The 15,270-nt window shown below is 39.3% G+C and overlaps 1 protein-coding gene across 1 annotated transcript; it reads right to left on the bottom strand.

Moving 5' to 3' along the window:
* Positions 1-1,879: 1,879 nt before the first annotated feature.
* Positions 1,880-13,777, bottom strand: mtcl3 (MTCL family member 3). Its single transcript, XM_030157187.1, has 11 exons — positions 13,685-13,777; positions 11,898-12,694; positions 11,464-11,688; positions 11,222-11,380; positions 9,581-9,652; positions 8,990-9,309; positions 7,185-7,344; positions 6,445-6,514; positions 5,682-6,228; positions 2,337-2,466; positions 1,880-2,217 (listed from the first exon to the last, which is right to left on the bottom strand). The coding sequence occupies exons 2-11, from the start codon at positions 12,633-12,635 to the stop codon at positions 2,107-2,109; spliced, it is 2,532 nt and encodes an 843-aa protein (XP_030013047.1). The 5' UTR covers positions 12,636-12,694; positions 13,685-13,777; the 3' UTR covers positions 1,880-2,106.
* Positions 13,778-15,270: the final 1,493 nt, after the last annotated feature.

A 15,270-nucleotide genomic window follows, 5' to 3' on the forward strand; every position in this document is an offset into this window, starting at 1 on the left:
AGGTATTATCAGCAAAATATAATTTGTCATTGTGCAGTAAAGTGATCCCAGTGAGTGTTTTGTTATATATGATGTTTCTAGATTCATATTGCTACTGTATAAATGAGTACGTTGCATTTTACTGCAGTAAATGTTTAACCCGTAAAGACCCAAACATCCATCACTGACCAAAATAATCTACTGATAAACTGTTTAATACCTGTTGATCCACTAATCCTATAAATACATGTAAATAATTGGTGTAAAATACAGTCTGTCATCTTTTCATGGTCATCAGATATGATCCATTTGGATGTTAAGAGGCTCTGTAGTTACCATGGAAACACCGTCATCTTCTACAACATTGATTCAGCAGTAAATCTCATGGAGTCTGATCATGACAGTGAATGGACACACTTAGTTTATGTTCAATTAATGATAGATTTTACTTAAAAAGTCACTTTTTCTGCAGTTTTCTCTGTTTTTTATATAATCACCCTCAACTTTAATCTCATCTTTTATGAACATCCACATGATCAGTGAATTAAATATAGGAAAATACATGGTGTTCACTGAAAAAGTCCCAAATACAGAGGAAAATGTAATAATAAATAGTGATAAATCCCTTAAGAAAAGCTCAATACAGAGAAAAAAACATTTTGGAACTGCCACAAAAGTAGCACTGGGTCTTTATGGGTTTTAAACATTTTAGATCAGTAGATGGTTCTGGGCACAGATGGATGTTTGGGTCTTTATGGGTTAAGGTACATTTCCAAAAAAAAGGAGTCTGAATTACCCAGTAGAAGTGATGGACACTAATTTCTAGAAGGAAATGTTGCACTTTAATAATCTCTTCAATCATCATAAATTAAACTAGTTTCCCTTCTCTTGTACCAGGTTGAGACACGTATCATTAAAAAAAAAAAACCTAAGCATATGTAGCAAAACCGATCTGTACGTGGCCACAAACCTTTTAGTAAAACATCTTTATCAGATATGACCCATTTGGACGTTCAGAGGCTCCGTAGTTACCATGGAAACACCGTCATCTTCTACAACATTGATTCACCAGTAAAACTCATGGAGTTGGATCACGACAGCAGATGGACACGCTGGGTTTATGTTCAATTAGTGTTAGATTTTACTTAAAAAGTAACATTCCTGCAGTTTTCTTTGTTTTTGATATAATAACCCTCAACTTTAATCTGAGTTTTTATGTACACCTTTATGATCAGTAAATTAATTACAGGAAAACACTTAATTTATAGGGATAATATGCAGAAGACAGAGGAAATAATGATTTAAAATAGTGATAAATCACTTAAGAAAGGTTAGATATAGAGAAAATTCCATTTGGGAACTGACACAAAAGTAGCACTGGGTCAGTATGGGTTAAGACTGAGCTTCTTTAAATGACTTCATGTACTCCTGGGTGGTTGTATCTACTGCAGTGCATCATATTTCACAAGATCATCCTGTTTGTAGCGCCACTGTCCTGTGAGAACCACATATCTCTAAAAAGTCAATTTTTCATGAGCTCATAAAAGCAAGTCTGCTTTCATTATCGAGCTAATCTGAGGGGAGGGTTGAAGAGTTTATTTGGCTTAAAAAGGTTCTGAATTTTCTCCACAGATAAAGGAACAGTTAATCCTCCAGTTTATCAAACAATCAAAATCAACACAATGGGAGAAATGTGGTTTTTACCGAACAGGATGGGGGTGAAAAACCTGCGTAAACAGCGCAATATTTGTCTATATATTGTCGTGGATTAGACGTGTAAAGTCACATAAAATGGAAACATACAAGTACTTGGTGATAGCAGTGATAATGAGGATTGTATAGGTCAAGAAAATCTACATTTATATAAAACATAATCTGCTGTTTTGGTGGCGTACTCACCTATAACTTCACTGTTGTTCCAAGGTGTGTGGTCGTCAATAAATGATGGAAGCATCTGAGTAGATGAGTGTCTTGGGTCATACGTGGAAAATGATAATATCCTGTACCTTGAGTGACCTTATGTGATGTGTTCAACATAACAGAAGTAAAACGAATGAATGAATGAATGAATAAATAATGAATAAATAAATAAATAAATAGATTAACATAATATACTTTGTTTATGCCTTAAAGAACAAAGAATAGGGTGAACAGGAATACCAATTTAAAGATAGTGGCATAGGAGAGTGAGGAAAACAGAACAAGAATGAGAATCAGCAAAATAATGGGCTGAAACATCTGGATGGGTAAATGAAAAGTGAGGATAGAAAGACAGAGCAGCAGTTAGTTTACAGTATATTAACAGCATCTTGAGGAAAACAGAAATTAGGATGATGAATTCATGGGTATCATCTTACAGACAGTGGCTCCTCTGCGTTTTTATCCTCTTGTCTGGGTACATCCAGGCGGTCTATAAAACTCTGCAGCTCCTTCCTGAAGGCCTTCATCTGGGCGTTGATACGATACAGCAGCTCATGCTCTCGGATTCTGAGGTGCAGAGGTGGAGTGTGTTTATACTCATTGGAATAATCATTAATTAACTGTAACAATAACACAAATTGGAAGGCATTGTTAGACAGTGCAAAACACAGATGTACTGTAGTTTAACCAGGGACAAGGTTTTTGTGCCTCCCCATTTCCTCTCGCCTCCGCCCTAAAATTGATCTCAGCGCCATCTTGAAGGCTGCTGTAATTCTTCAAATGCATCTCAAGGTGACAAGAGCAAAGAGGGGAGGTTTGTCAGAGGAGCGATGAGCAAGGATGTGCAGGTGCATCCTTTATGAAAGTCTTCAGCACCAACAACGTATAAAAGAGCTGTGACACACTGGAATATACAAACCAGTGATTCCCAACCTTTTTTGGCTTGTGACCCCATTTTAACATCATTAATTTCTGGCGACCCTCGACATTCAAAACATAGACTTTTTTTTTTTTTTTTGGCTAAAATTCATTTGTTTTTGATCATGTAATAGTTTGCTAAACTATGTTGCAAATAAACATTAATTTTAGACGATATTTAGCCTATATTATGTATATTTTTATGGACGGAGGCAGAAAAACCAGGTGTAGATTACTGCACAAAGTGAGAATTTTATTTTCCTTGGTCAGGATATGTACAGTCAGTCCATCTTAGATTTACAAGGCTGACAATGAATACTGAACAAACAAGAACTCAAACTATGAATTATGAAAGAGCTGCAGCATCTGAAACTGACCACAATGAACATTTGAAAGATAAACAGAACCACAGTGCTTCAGTTTCAGCTTCACAGTTTGTCATGTATTTTATGTTTTGTGATTGTCTCTCTCAACTCACCATATATTTTTTATTAGTAAGTTTTTATTTAAAATTTTTTATCAATTACTAGAAATTTCAGGTGACCCCATTTGAATTCCAGGCGACCCCACGTGGGATCCTGACCCCAAGGTTGAAAAACACTGATATAAATCATAGAAAGAGCAAAACTACAAATACCAGACTTCATTTAGTAATCATAAATTGTATTATTTCTGACCTTCATTGTTTGTTTAATGCCACCTTATGTGTTGTTCTAATCACATCCCTTAATGTCATTTCACCTTGATATAAGATCCTCAACAATTACGATAAAACACTGCACCAATGGAATGAAATGGATACACTTCCTGTTTCCTAAATGGACACGGTCAAAGAGGTTGAGAACAGCAAATGAATACATGAAAAAGTAAGAAAAGAAAAATAAAATAATAATACAATAACATCATATATTTTACTCACTAGTCTTAGTACTGAAGGTATTAAATGAATCATGACTGTCTTCTTTAAAAGAGATTTGTGTTATAGGTTTTGAACAACGTTAAGTGTTTCCTAACCTGTCTATCTGATTAGTGTCATTTAAGTGTCTGAATGTTCAGAACATACTGAATATCATTTGTGAAAAATGGGTCCAGTATCTACTGAAAAAAACGAAAAACAATAGTAGGCACAAAATGCAGATGTATATATAGGAATCAGGTGCTCAAGGACAGAGGAAGAATACATGAAAAACTAAAGGACAAAAAAGATAATAATCAGTGTTCAAAAAGTAAGTAGTGCCAAAATGCAACAGCCAGGAAGTCTGAGGTACACTGATCTAAAAATAGAAGGTTTTTATTACCTATAAGTATACCATCCCCAGTGTGTCCAGTATTTAGACTACTTTAGTGTCTATGGGTTGAAGGACCTGGTCATAGTCTGTGTTCATGTCCTAAAGTGTGTTGAAACCTACAATGGTGGAAAAATGTTTTTAGACACCCAATGCATTTGTAATAAATTGCATTAAAAGTAACACTAAAGAAAAAAAAAACACTTAAGTCATTGAACTCTGTTAAGTAGGTCTATGTCCCATTCTCCAAACCCTCACGTTCCTTTCTGCACATACTCTGTTCCATCGAAGTCAAAACTGGATGTTTCAGCAAGATAATGAAACACACCCAGGACGTGACATGTTGAAACTGTCAGGAATTCATTTTACTCTTCTTTGTTGTCAATAAATAAAAACATATGCATGTTTTTGTGTCTGTCTGATGCAGTCACACCTTTTGAAACACAAATCTACAAATATTTCATGATAAGGATGTCAAAAACTTTTTTCCACTACTATTTGGGGCAGCTGCAGTATAGATAGCTGGAGAGTTGGCTTGAGACCAAAGGATCATGGATTCAATTCCCCAGATTGGTGGAGAGTTGTTGGCTGATGTGCCCTTGAGCAAGGCACTTAAACCCCTTATTTGCTCCCCGGACACTAGATATGGTGAGCCCACTGCTCCTAGTCTGAAGTGTGTGCTGCATGCATGACCTAGTGATGGGTTAAAGGCAGGAGACCAGTTTCAGTCTGTGGTGCATGTGCATGTTAACATGTGTGAACCCTACTGACAAATAAAGATGCTTAATTCTTCTTCATTCTTAATTGATATATGGGACACAGATATAGGAGATGACTCACTGTCTTTTCTTTAACCTATATTTTCAGTATTAACCCCATAACGCCAAATGTATCATATCTGATACTTGAGTTTTGAAGCCCTCTACATGATCAGTGTCATGTTTTTTTTTCTTAAAAAACCTGATGTATACAATTAGATACATGCAATACTCAGATAAGCCACCAGGGGGGAGGAATTCATTCACAAGAGGCCTTTCCAGTGACACTACAAGATTGTCATTAATGAGGAAGGAGGCAGAACTTTACCAATTTTGAAAAGGAATTACTAATTTGTTAGACATGTTTGTGTTGTATTATGTTTTTGTTTGTTTGTTCAAAAAGAATAATATTTTAGCATTGAGACCTGATATATCAAATATGATACAAAATTGAAACTCATACATGAAAATTGATATTTGAAAAAATTTAATTTTTGGTTGTTCAGAAGGACCAATAAAGGCTCTGGTTTCCAAGAACTGGAATTTTCTGTTAATGATTTAATGGTTCAGGCTTTACAGGGTTAAACATAAACTGCATCCAGTTGAACTGCTATAATATTCAAACAGCTGGTGCCATCAAACTATTACATCAAGAACATTCCATTTCATGTAGCACTAATTAGCTGCATTTTGTTATGGATGTCTTGTTTTGTTAAATGCCTACTGCCTTTGCTGTCTTCCTTACATCCAGTGTTTGTAAGATGCCAGAGGAACTGAGGATATACAACATGAGAAATGAGAAGCAGTGAATGTTTCTGACCTGCCACCCTCCTCATCCTCATCCAGCCTTGCAAACAGCTCTCCATTGGTGACGTACACCCGGGCCTCGGCGATGATAGTGCTGGTGTCAGCGATGAGCCTGTCGATGGTCCGGCCCAGCCTCTCCGCCTCGATGCGGATATCTATCATCTGTTGCCGGTCCTTCAGGCTTCTGGATAAAAAACGGCTATCCACAGGTGAGTAAAGGGAGCGGGTCGGGGTGAGGCAGCGGATGTTCCTCACCTCATCAGAGTCACTCTCCCCTCCAATAGGGCCCTCCCGCTTACGATGAGGTGGGAGGAGGCGAGGGGATGAGGCTGAGGCGGATGGGGTGTCGTCGTCCCGTCCGCCGTCACTCTCAGCATCACTATCCCGAGGGCTGCCGCGGATGCCCAGGTGGGATGCCAGGTCGTAGCGCTGCATGTTGGACAGGAGCACCCGGTTCTCATACTGGAGCTGCATGACTTTACCACTCAGCTCATTGATCTGCAGACGCGCAGCTTTCAACTCCTCCTGGAGCGCCTCCACTTTAGCGGGGTCAGCTCCTCCTGGAGTTGAAACAAAGATAACTTGAAAAATGTAACACCACAGTAAATGAGACTTTAATGTGCAGCTCCAGGAAGCGTTACGAAGCTCATTTTTCATCTGCCACAGATTTCTTCAGCTAAAGGAGAGATATTACTTTTTCTGCAGTGTAACCGTTTTGTTTCCTGTTTACAATTACTTACAAAAAGAGACTGAAAATAAAATCAAATCAAACAAACCTCCTCCATGTCTTGAACCAGCTTCATGGGACCCCGCCTTGTACTTCAATTTGTTAAGTTCACTTGTCACCTATAATATGAAAACTTGTTATGAGCACTGTCATTTTCAATAATTCACATTCTAGCAAATAGCCTCTAAACTACTACTAATAAGTATGCTTTAATTATGCCTTATTGCACATTTTCTACATTCCTCTGTATTTTTATATGTTTATGTTCTATTTATCTATTTATTTAGCTATTTTTTTTAATTTCTGGTCAAAAAAGAGATTTCATCTCAAGGGACTTCCTGGTTAAATAGAGGCTAAATAAATACTTTTTTCTATTTTCTAAATATATGTGAATTGTCTCCAATTGCACCTAGACAAGTTCCTTGTATGTGAATATGTACTTGGCAATAAAATTCATTCTGATTCTGATTTAATTAGGAAAAAACACAAATCAGTCTCAGACAGATAGGCTGACTATCTAGACCAGGGGTGTCCAAATCCAGTCCTCAAGGGCCGGTATCCTATGTGTATTAAATATTTCCCTCTTCCATCACACCTGGAAGCCATTACATCATTATTAGGCTTCTGCAGAACATGATGATGAGCCAATCAATAATTGAACCAGGTGTGCTGGAAGAGGGAAATATCTAAAACATGCAGGATACCGGCCCTCGAGGACCAGGTTTGGACACCCCTGATCTAGACTAACTAGGACCTATCTGTGACATAATTAGTACTTTTCTGAGCTACCTTTTTATTTTCTTCCTCTACATCAGCCAAATTCCTGCGGAGAAGTTCGGCCTCATCCTCCACCAGCTGAAGCTGCTGCCTCAGCTCTGACAGGGCCTCCCCCTGCTCCCTGCACTGCTGACCCCCAGTGCCAGAGCCGTCCACTCCAGCTGCCGCCAGACTAGAAGTGACAAAGCAAAAGAAGAGTTGTTGAAAATACAGCTGCATATTTTTAATCTGTTTGAAAAAAACATTGTTTCTCAATAGAATAGGCTACAGATTGGTTTAAACATCAGGGGGATTTTCTTCCTATACTCATGAATTCTGCCATTAGGGGTCCCTCAATCAAAACGATAACAATAAAACACATTGTGACGTAGCATGGGATCATGTAAGTGGTTGTTTTTAATTCCATTTGGCAATAAAATCTATCTGATGTGACTCATGTTTACAGATGAAATAAGCTGCAGTAAGTTAAACATTAATTTTAATAAAGGGGATAGGGTTACATTGACAGGTGACCAAATCACATTATTACATTGAATAAAGTTATGGATTTCTTGGATTTTGAACATTGTTACAAACATTTGTTAACATGTAATAACATAGTTTTATAGCATTGTTTTCAAATGTTTTAATGCAGAAGTAGCCCTGTGGTAAACTGGCAGTAAACTGTACCCCGCCTTCACTTTATAGGCTCCAACACCCCTGCCACCCCCCAGGGGATTAAGTGGTTATGGAAAATAAATAAATGAATGCAGATATTAGAGCTTTGGGGATTGTATCTGTTCTTTTCACATAGTACTTTTCCATTCCATAAATGGCTCTTTCAACTTTCAAGAAATCAGCTGCTGCTTTAACACATAAAAACTCAAGCATCCACCATCTACCAAAATCATCAACTGATATAAAATGTTTAATATCTTCTGATTCACTAATCCTATTAATACATGTCAATAACTGGTGTAAAATGTCTTTTCATGGTCATCAGACATGACCCATTTGGACGTCCGTGGGCTCTGTACTGAACATGGAAACACTGTCATCTTCTACAACATTGATTCTCCAGTAAAACCCATGGAGTTGGATCAATGACAATGGATGGACACACTAGGTTTATGTTTAGTTAATGATATATTTTGTTGAAAAAGTCACTTTGTCTTCAGTTTTCTCTGTTTCTGATATAATTGAAGTTGTTTTTCTATTTTTATTTTTTTATTTTTAATATGTATATTTATCATTCTATATAAAGACTGTCATTGTTCCTGTTGTGCACTGAGCCATTGCATTGTAATTTAATTTTGATGCAAATCTTAATAACAAACTAGAAAAGCACTCAAAGAGCACAGACCTCTGCCAAGACAGATCAGTCTCCCCACTCACCACCAAAATTTAATCATTTGTTCCTTGCGCTAGTATCAACATTTCCTGAAAATTTCATCCAAATCCATCCATAACTTTTTGAGTTATCTTGCTAACACACAAACAAACAGACAGACAGACAGACAGACAGAAAAAACCCAGATGAAAACATAACCTCCGCTGTTACACTTGGCGGAGGTAATAAAGTATGTCTATGTCTAATAACCCTCAACTTTAATCTGAGCTTTTATGAACACCTACATGGTCATTGAATTAAATATAGGAAAATACCTGACTTTCACTGGAAAAAATGAAAAATACAGAGGGTAATATTATAATAAATGGTGAAAAATCATTTTAGAAAGGTTAAATAGAGAGAAAAATTGATTTGGGAACTGCCAAAATAATAGTACTGGGTCCTCATAGGTTAATAATCAAGGCCATAATAAATAAGCACTCAGTACCTGTCCTCCCTCATGTCGTCCAGCTCAGCCTTCAGTCCCCTGTTCTCCACCTCCAGCTCTACAATCTTCCTCCCCAGGATGTTCGCCTCCTCTTCCACCAGTCGCAAACGGAGCTTCAGCTCTGATTCTCGAGTGGTGGGAGGCCCCCCAGCCTCGCCTTTGGGCAGAGGACTGTCCACGTCCCCGTAGAAGGAGCGGTACTTCTGCAGCTCCTGCTCCAGTCTGTCTTTTTCTTTGTCAATCTTTGCCATCTTTTTCCTCATCAATATGGCTTCCTCTTTGATGAAGGCTAGCTGGCATTTCAGATCCTCATTTTCCTCCTGAAAGAGAATGGAAAAATAAGCTTCAATACACTTAGCTAAGTAGTTATCAGTGTATTTTTCTGTGGTTCTGTGGTTAAAATGCACGCTCCAATTGCAATGCCTCGGCACATTTTGTAATGGATTAATAGTTATGCTTTTCAATAATACAGTTGAAACCTTTTCAGAGTTCTGTATATTACATGTGTTTCAATTTGGCACTTGCTTGACTAACACAACCTTTATTAACCATCTCTAGTTGATGTTTACAACTTTCTAAATGCTGACTCACCTCAATGGGAGTCTGTGGAGTCTTTCTCTCTGCTTTCTGCCCTTCCTTACTTCCTTTCCTCTTCAGTGAGAGCTGCAGGGAAACAGTGGTTACATCATCATCATCATCATCAGCTCCCTGCTTTCTTACTCAAGGCAGTGATATCATCCAGATTTATGGAATACTGAAGGCTCAGTAATGGAAAAACAGGACCGCTTAAAGGAGACCTCAAGAAGATTTCTGGTAAAATATTCTAGTAATCCTGCCTCTCTGAGTACGAATGTGGTTTTAGCTGTAGAGTACTGTAGTGAACGGTGGTCAGTGACATATGGTTTGTGACAAAGGGGTGACAGTGGAAATAAAGCAAGTATAGTATTTTATTGCAAATTAGATCAATAATGTTTTATAGATGCAACAATGGACCAAAAAGGAGTTACATCTGCTGTTCTCTTTATGTTTGAAAATGCACAGGATATTATAAGAAATGGTTAAAAGTAGAGAAAAATTCATTTGTAAGTCACCACAAAAATAGCTCTGACTTTAAAGCTTGAGTATGTACAGTCACAGAAAAAATTATCAGACCATCCAAAGTCATCAAAAACAATGGTTATGCAAGCAAGTATTAACTCCTTTGTGTATCATGTGACTAAAACAGACAGAAAAGAAAACATGGGATGTCTAAAAGCACTGTTTTTGTCAGCACAATGCCATAGATATTGATGTAAGAACTGAAGTGATTTGGGTTATTATCAAGAAAACCATGGAAAATGGATAGATATCAGCTCTGAAATTAAACTCTAATGAGCTATTTTTGTTGTTATCATTATATTTATCCAACCAAATGTACCTTTAGTTGTACCAGGAATTAAAATGAACAAGAAATTGAAGAAAACAAGGGTGGTCTCATCATTTTTTCCCACAACTGTATGTCCTAAGATCTAAAAAGACTAAATCTTTGTCCATAGACTAGGGTGTCAAACATGCAGCCAAAACTGACCCACCAAAGGGTCCATGGGATGAATTCGTGAAATGCAAAAATGACACTGAAAATATTCAAACTCATTGTAGCTCAGAAAGGCTCATAATGCTAATTTTGATTTCATGTGGCTTGGACAAATAGAATAAGTGCATAATAATCTACCACTGATGACCGTTTTAGTGCAAAAAAAAAAAAAAAAAGTTTAATTACATGATAAGACTGTTTACATTTACAAACTATCCTTTCACAAAAATGTGAATAATATAAACAACCATGAACCACCTGAAATTCCTTAAGAAAAACAAGTGGAATCTTGATAATATTATGTCTGTTACTAAATATTTTGTGCATTTGGAGATCAACTGTGACCTGTAAGTTATAATGCACCTGAGTAAATACAAAACTGAGGCAGTATATTGTTAAAATTACACTTTTATTTTTTTAAATAGGTTTTTATGATATTATTTTAATGGTCCAGCTCATTAAGATCAATTATGGGGCTGTAAGTGGCCCCTGAACTAAATGAGTTTGATACCTCTGTCATTTCTATATTCTATTAAATTTAAGAATGGAATATTAACTTAATTATCATAAAATAAGGATAAAAGCTCATTTATCCACCAAGGCACCAGGTACTTTTATGTTATGTTTGTTTCCAGGTAATGGTTTGCTCCAGTCCTTACCTCTTTGGCTTTCTCCAGTTCATTCTGTAAGGCCTGTTTGGTGACCTCTACTTCTATCAGCTGTTGTCTCAGTTTTTCATTCTCATCTTCTGTCTTGGTCCTCTTCTCCTCCACATTCTCCAGCTCATGGTGCAGGCGTACAGACACATCTTTTGCCACCTGGAAGAGCAATCAAGATGAGACTCAGAAATATAATGTTAATAATAAACACAGATGTGCTGCTGAACTCATCCCACACTCACCTTCAGGTCTTGCTCCAGACTTCTGAGCAGCTCTCCATCCACCTGGCCACTCTCTGTAAACCTAAGCCTCTTCCTTTCAGCCTTTTTCAGTCTGTACTGGAGGATCCGACAGTTTTTGTTGGCTCGCTCTAGCTCTCTGCGCATGTCCTGCAGTTGGCAGGCATCCTCCTCATAGAAGGTGTCCCTCATCTCATCCATCTCTGCCCTCATCTCCTCAATTTCATTCTAGCAACAAAAAAAAAAACAAAAAAAAAACGCAGACATGCAAAGAAAACGCACAAGACTGAAATCATCCTAAGAGTATTTTGCCGGACAGTGCCAACACCATTATTGGTATGCAGTGTTCCTGAGCAGGATGCATAGAAATACAACAGGTGCGACAATAGCTGATGCTGTAACATGACCATGACATACAGATAATGTTGGCAATTTACCTTCAGGTCCTCGTTTTCATCCTCCAGCCTCTCCATCTCCTCTTGCAGCCTCTGGTCCTGCTGTGGAGCCGGTTGTGGACTGTCCTTTTCTGGGGACAGTTCCGGTTCCGAGGCCGGTGGAGATGCTGATTTCGCCTGCATCTTTGTCCCTTTCTTCCCCAAACTCTTATTTAAGTGGAATTGTATTAGCTCCGATTGTAAGCATCCCTCTTTCCAGAATCCAGGCCCGCAGCCCACTGTGCTTTTGGAGCTCTTCTTGTTGCCGCTCGTCGACGCCGTGGCCTCCGATCCCCTCAGATTTTTGCTCCTCAGTTTAGGGGATTTGGATGCGCAGGGCTGATCGGAGACGACGCGGTTCTGGTCCGCTCTGGATGGTGACGGGGCATCGGCGGAGGTGCGTGGGGAGTCGTCTGCCGCCGCGGGCCTGCTCTGCGTCGGGCTTTCAGCACCAGGAGCCTGGACAGCGGCCGCGCCTCTGACGCACGGAGCCCCGCCGACCTGCCGCTCCCTGCCTGTGGAAACGGGAGAATGACCTCGGCTGCTTCTTCCTCCCCCTCCTCCTCCTCCTCCTCCTCCTCCTGATCCTTGTTTTGACGTGATGGGCTTTGACGAGCTGCTGCCCTTCTGTGCAGCTTTAGATCCGCCGTCTTTGAGCCCGGCCGGGGAAGACGACCGCTGTTGCTTCCGGCTGCTATTGTCTGGCTGCCGCGGCGTTTCGGCAGAGGATGGGTTCATCATGGTGTCAAAGGCTCAGATCATCCTCGACAACATCCATCCCCTTCACTTTATGCCTGCGGCTGGAAACAATTGGCTTTTAAATCACTACTCAACCTTTATTCTTACACTGAATATATAAAATTGTCTGCAGGTCCAAGTTAGTTGACAGAAAGTCACTGGAAAAAGGGAATAATGTGGTTGTGGATGCACCATTCAATTAGGCTTTTCTTTAAATGAGGCTAATTAGTGGAAAGCGCCTGGAGATGTGGAGAATACGTGACCACCAATGATATGCAGGCGGCCATTCAGTCCCTGTCTGATGAGATATATGTGATCAGCTGCCGCTTGGGCAATTAGACAATCCACATTTGCGTCATGTGCACCACCGAAAGGGCAACGGGTAAATGAGCAAAGCAAGACAATGTCATTGGCTGTTCCACCTGAATGAGGAGCCAACTAATTCAACTCCGCCGCCTGTTGGGTTGACAATGAGCAGATTCTGAGTTGCCTCTAGTCTGGACCGAGCTGGACACAACCCAAGGATGCTTTATGCTTCTTATCTGTGGTCTAGCCCTGTAGGATTACCACAGTCCTGCCAGCAGTCATCTTACCTCCCATATCCAGCATAGAACTGATGACTCAAATGGATGGAAGGTGAAGATTAAAAATAGTCGCAAAAAATAGTCATATTATCTTTTATACCTTCAACACTTTTCCTTTTTTCCCTTTGGTTCTAAAAGCACCAAGAATCGACTGCAAACCCAATCTCCCCCCTGAATAAAGAACCCAAACAATGTTCAATCATGGAATAAAAAAGAAAAAACAAAACCTCAACTCAGCACCGACTTATTTACTTCCCGGGTTGTTTTCTACATTTAAAAAAAACTAAAGGCAGCAACAGTAAATCCTCCAGCCCTGTAGGCCTAACAGTCCAGAACATAACGTGGACCACAGTCAGACATTTGCCCTTCATACAGGTTTTAATTGGCACATTCATCCAAAACACGCGTCTGTTTTCAAAGAAAACAGATTGCCACGTGGAATAAACGGACGCAGAAATTAATTCTTACCTTTTCTTGGTGTTTTATCGGATGCTGGAGGATAGTGGTGATGGGGAGGCAGAAGGGATGCTGACTCGAGCGCCTCCCGACCACCAGCCAAACTGTTTCAATATTCATGACATTACATCATCGCTGGGAGGGAACGAGGCTCCACGCAGCAGGCTGCTCTCATTGGAAGAGGGATGGATGCACTCCCTCTCTCCCTGCACTCTCTTCATGTCTGTCTCTCAGCAGTGATTGGATGGAGATGCACCTTTCATCTCACCTTGTATTCAGTCATTTTATCTGACCTTGATTTATGGGCTATTACTGTCAGCCAGCTGCTTTAATTATTTGACACTTCTGAATTTCATTTAACTGTAAATCTCATAGAACGGTGGAACTGTGGAGCTATTTTTATGGCATATGTCAGTTTTAAAACATTCACAGGTTTGGTACTTTCTTCACTGTTTCTCCACTGATGCCCACGCATTTGTTTCTTTCCAGGCTGGTACACATCATCTTTCCAGGAATGCCCAAAAAACACATTTGTCAGACTATTAGAGAAAGGGGAGTAGGCCTTATTTAATGCAGCTTGGGGCTTCTCATTTGGAAACATATTTATCCAAAAATTTGTTTGCATCTATTTGGTCAAGAATTGGAAAACTGATGTTGGTTTGGTTTGAGAGCAGGTTCAATGGAAACAGTTACGGAGGAATATATGTTATGTTTGGATCAAAGCCCAAACCTCTTGTACAAGTCATAAACTCAGTGCATCTTCTTTGGATTATATTGCAGTAGACCCGACCACTAAGTCACACTCATCTGACCATTCATTTAAGGCTTTTAATTCTTGGCTCTGCTCCAGTAACTCCCTTATACCTGATAAGATAAAGCATAACCAAAGAGCTTCATAGTGTTTAAAGAAACACCACACTAGTATTCAAGGCATCATCCCAGTGTGAGTCAAATAACAAGTATGTTTGCAGGAAGCGCCAGCAATTGAATTGGACTAAAAACCAGGATTTGCTCTGCTCTGAAAGTTTTATGGCATGGATTTTAGCTTCTGTCAAGACTCCAGTAACCACAGCTCTTAGCCGTCTACCTCTGTGCTATCCATTTGTTTCTGTCACAGCAGGCTTTTACATCTTGATGCATTCAGAAACGAGTCTGTTCTCTATTGTAATCACACTTTAATTGCGAGACGGGAGGTTGCAGGGCCAATCAGCCGGCTCTGGCCAAGAATGATGATCCATTTCTGTGAATAGGATAGCAGATGTTTGGGGTGTTGTAGTCCTTTTCACAGAGGCACACACACACACACATTTATACACATTACCCACTACCCCCAACAACCTTCTCCTTTTGCCCCCAAGACTATTCAATCATTTGCTTTCATTAAAGTGACAGATGTCTGCATTACTGGGGTTCTCATGTGCCACACAAGATTACTAGTCAATCTGTGTATAGTAAGACAAAAGAAGGTGAAAGATGTCCTTTTCTTTAATCTCACAGACAGCATCCATAATAATAGCTTTTTCTTTTTTACACTCTGTTGTTATTTAATTTAGTACATTCAAAGAAATTACACTGTGCACCACTTTAATTATAAATAC

Source organism: Sphaeramia orbicularis, chromosome 16 (genome assembly GCF_902148855.1).
Source record: "Sphaeramia orbicularis chromosome 16, fSphaOr1.1, whole genome shotgun sequence".
NCBI lineage: Eukaryota > Metazoa > Chordata > Actinopteri > Kurtiformes > Apogonidae > Sphaeramia > Sphaeramia orbicularis.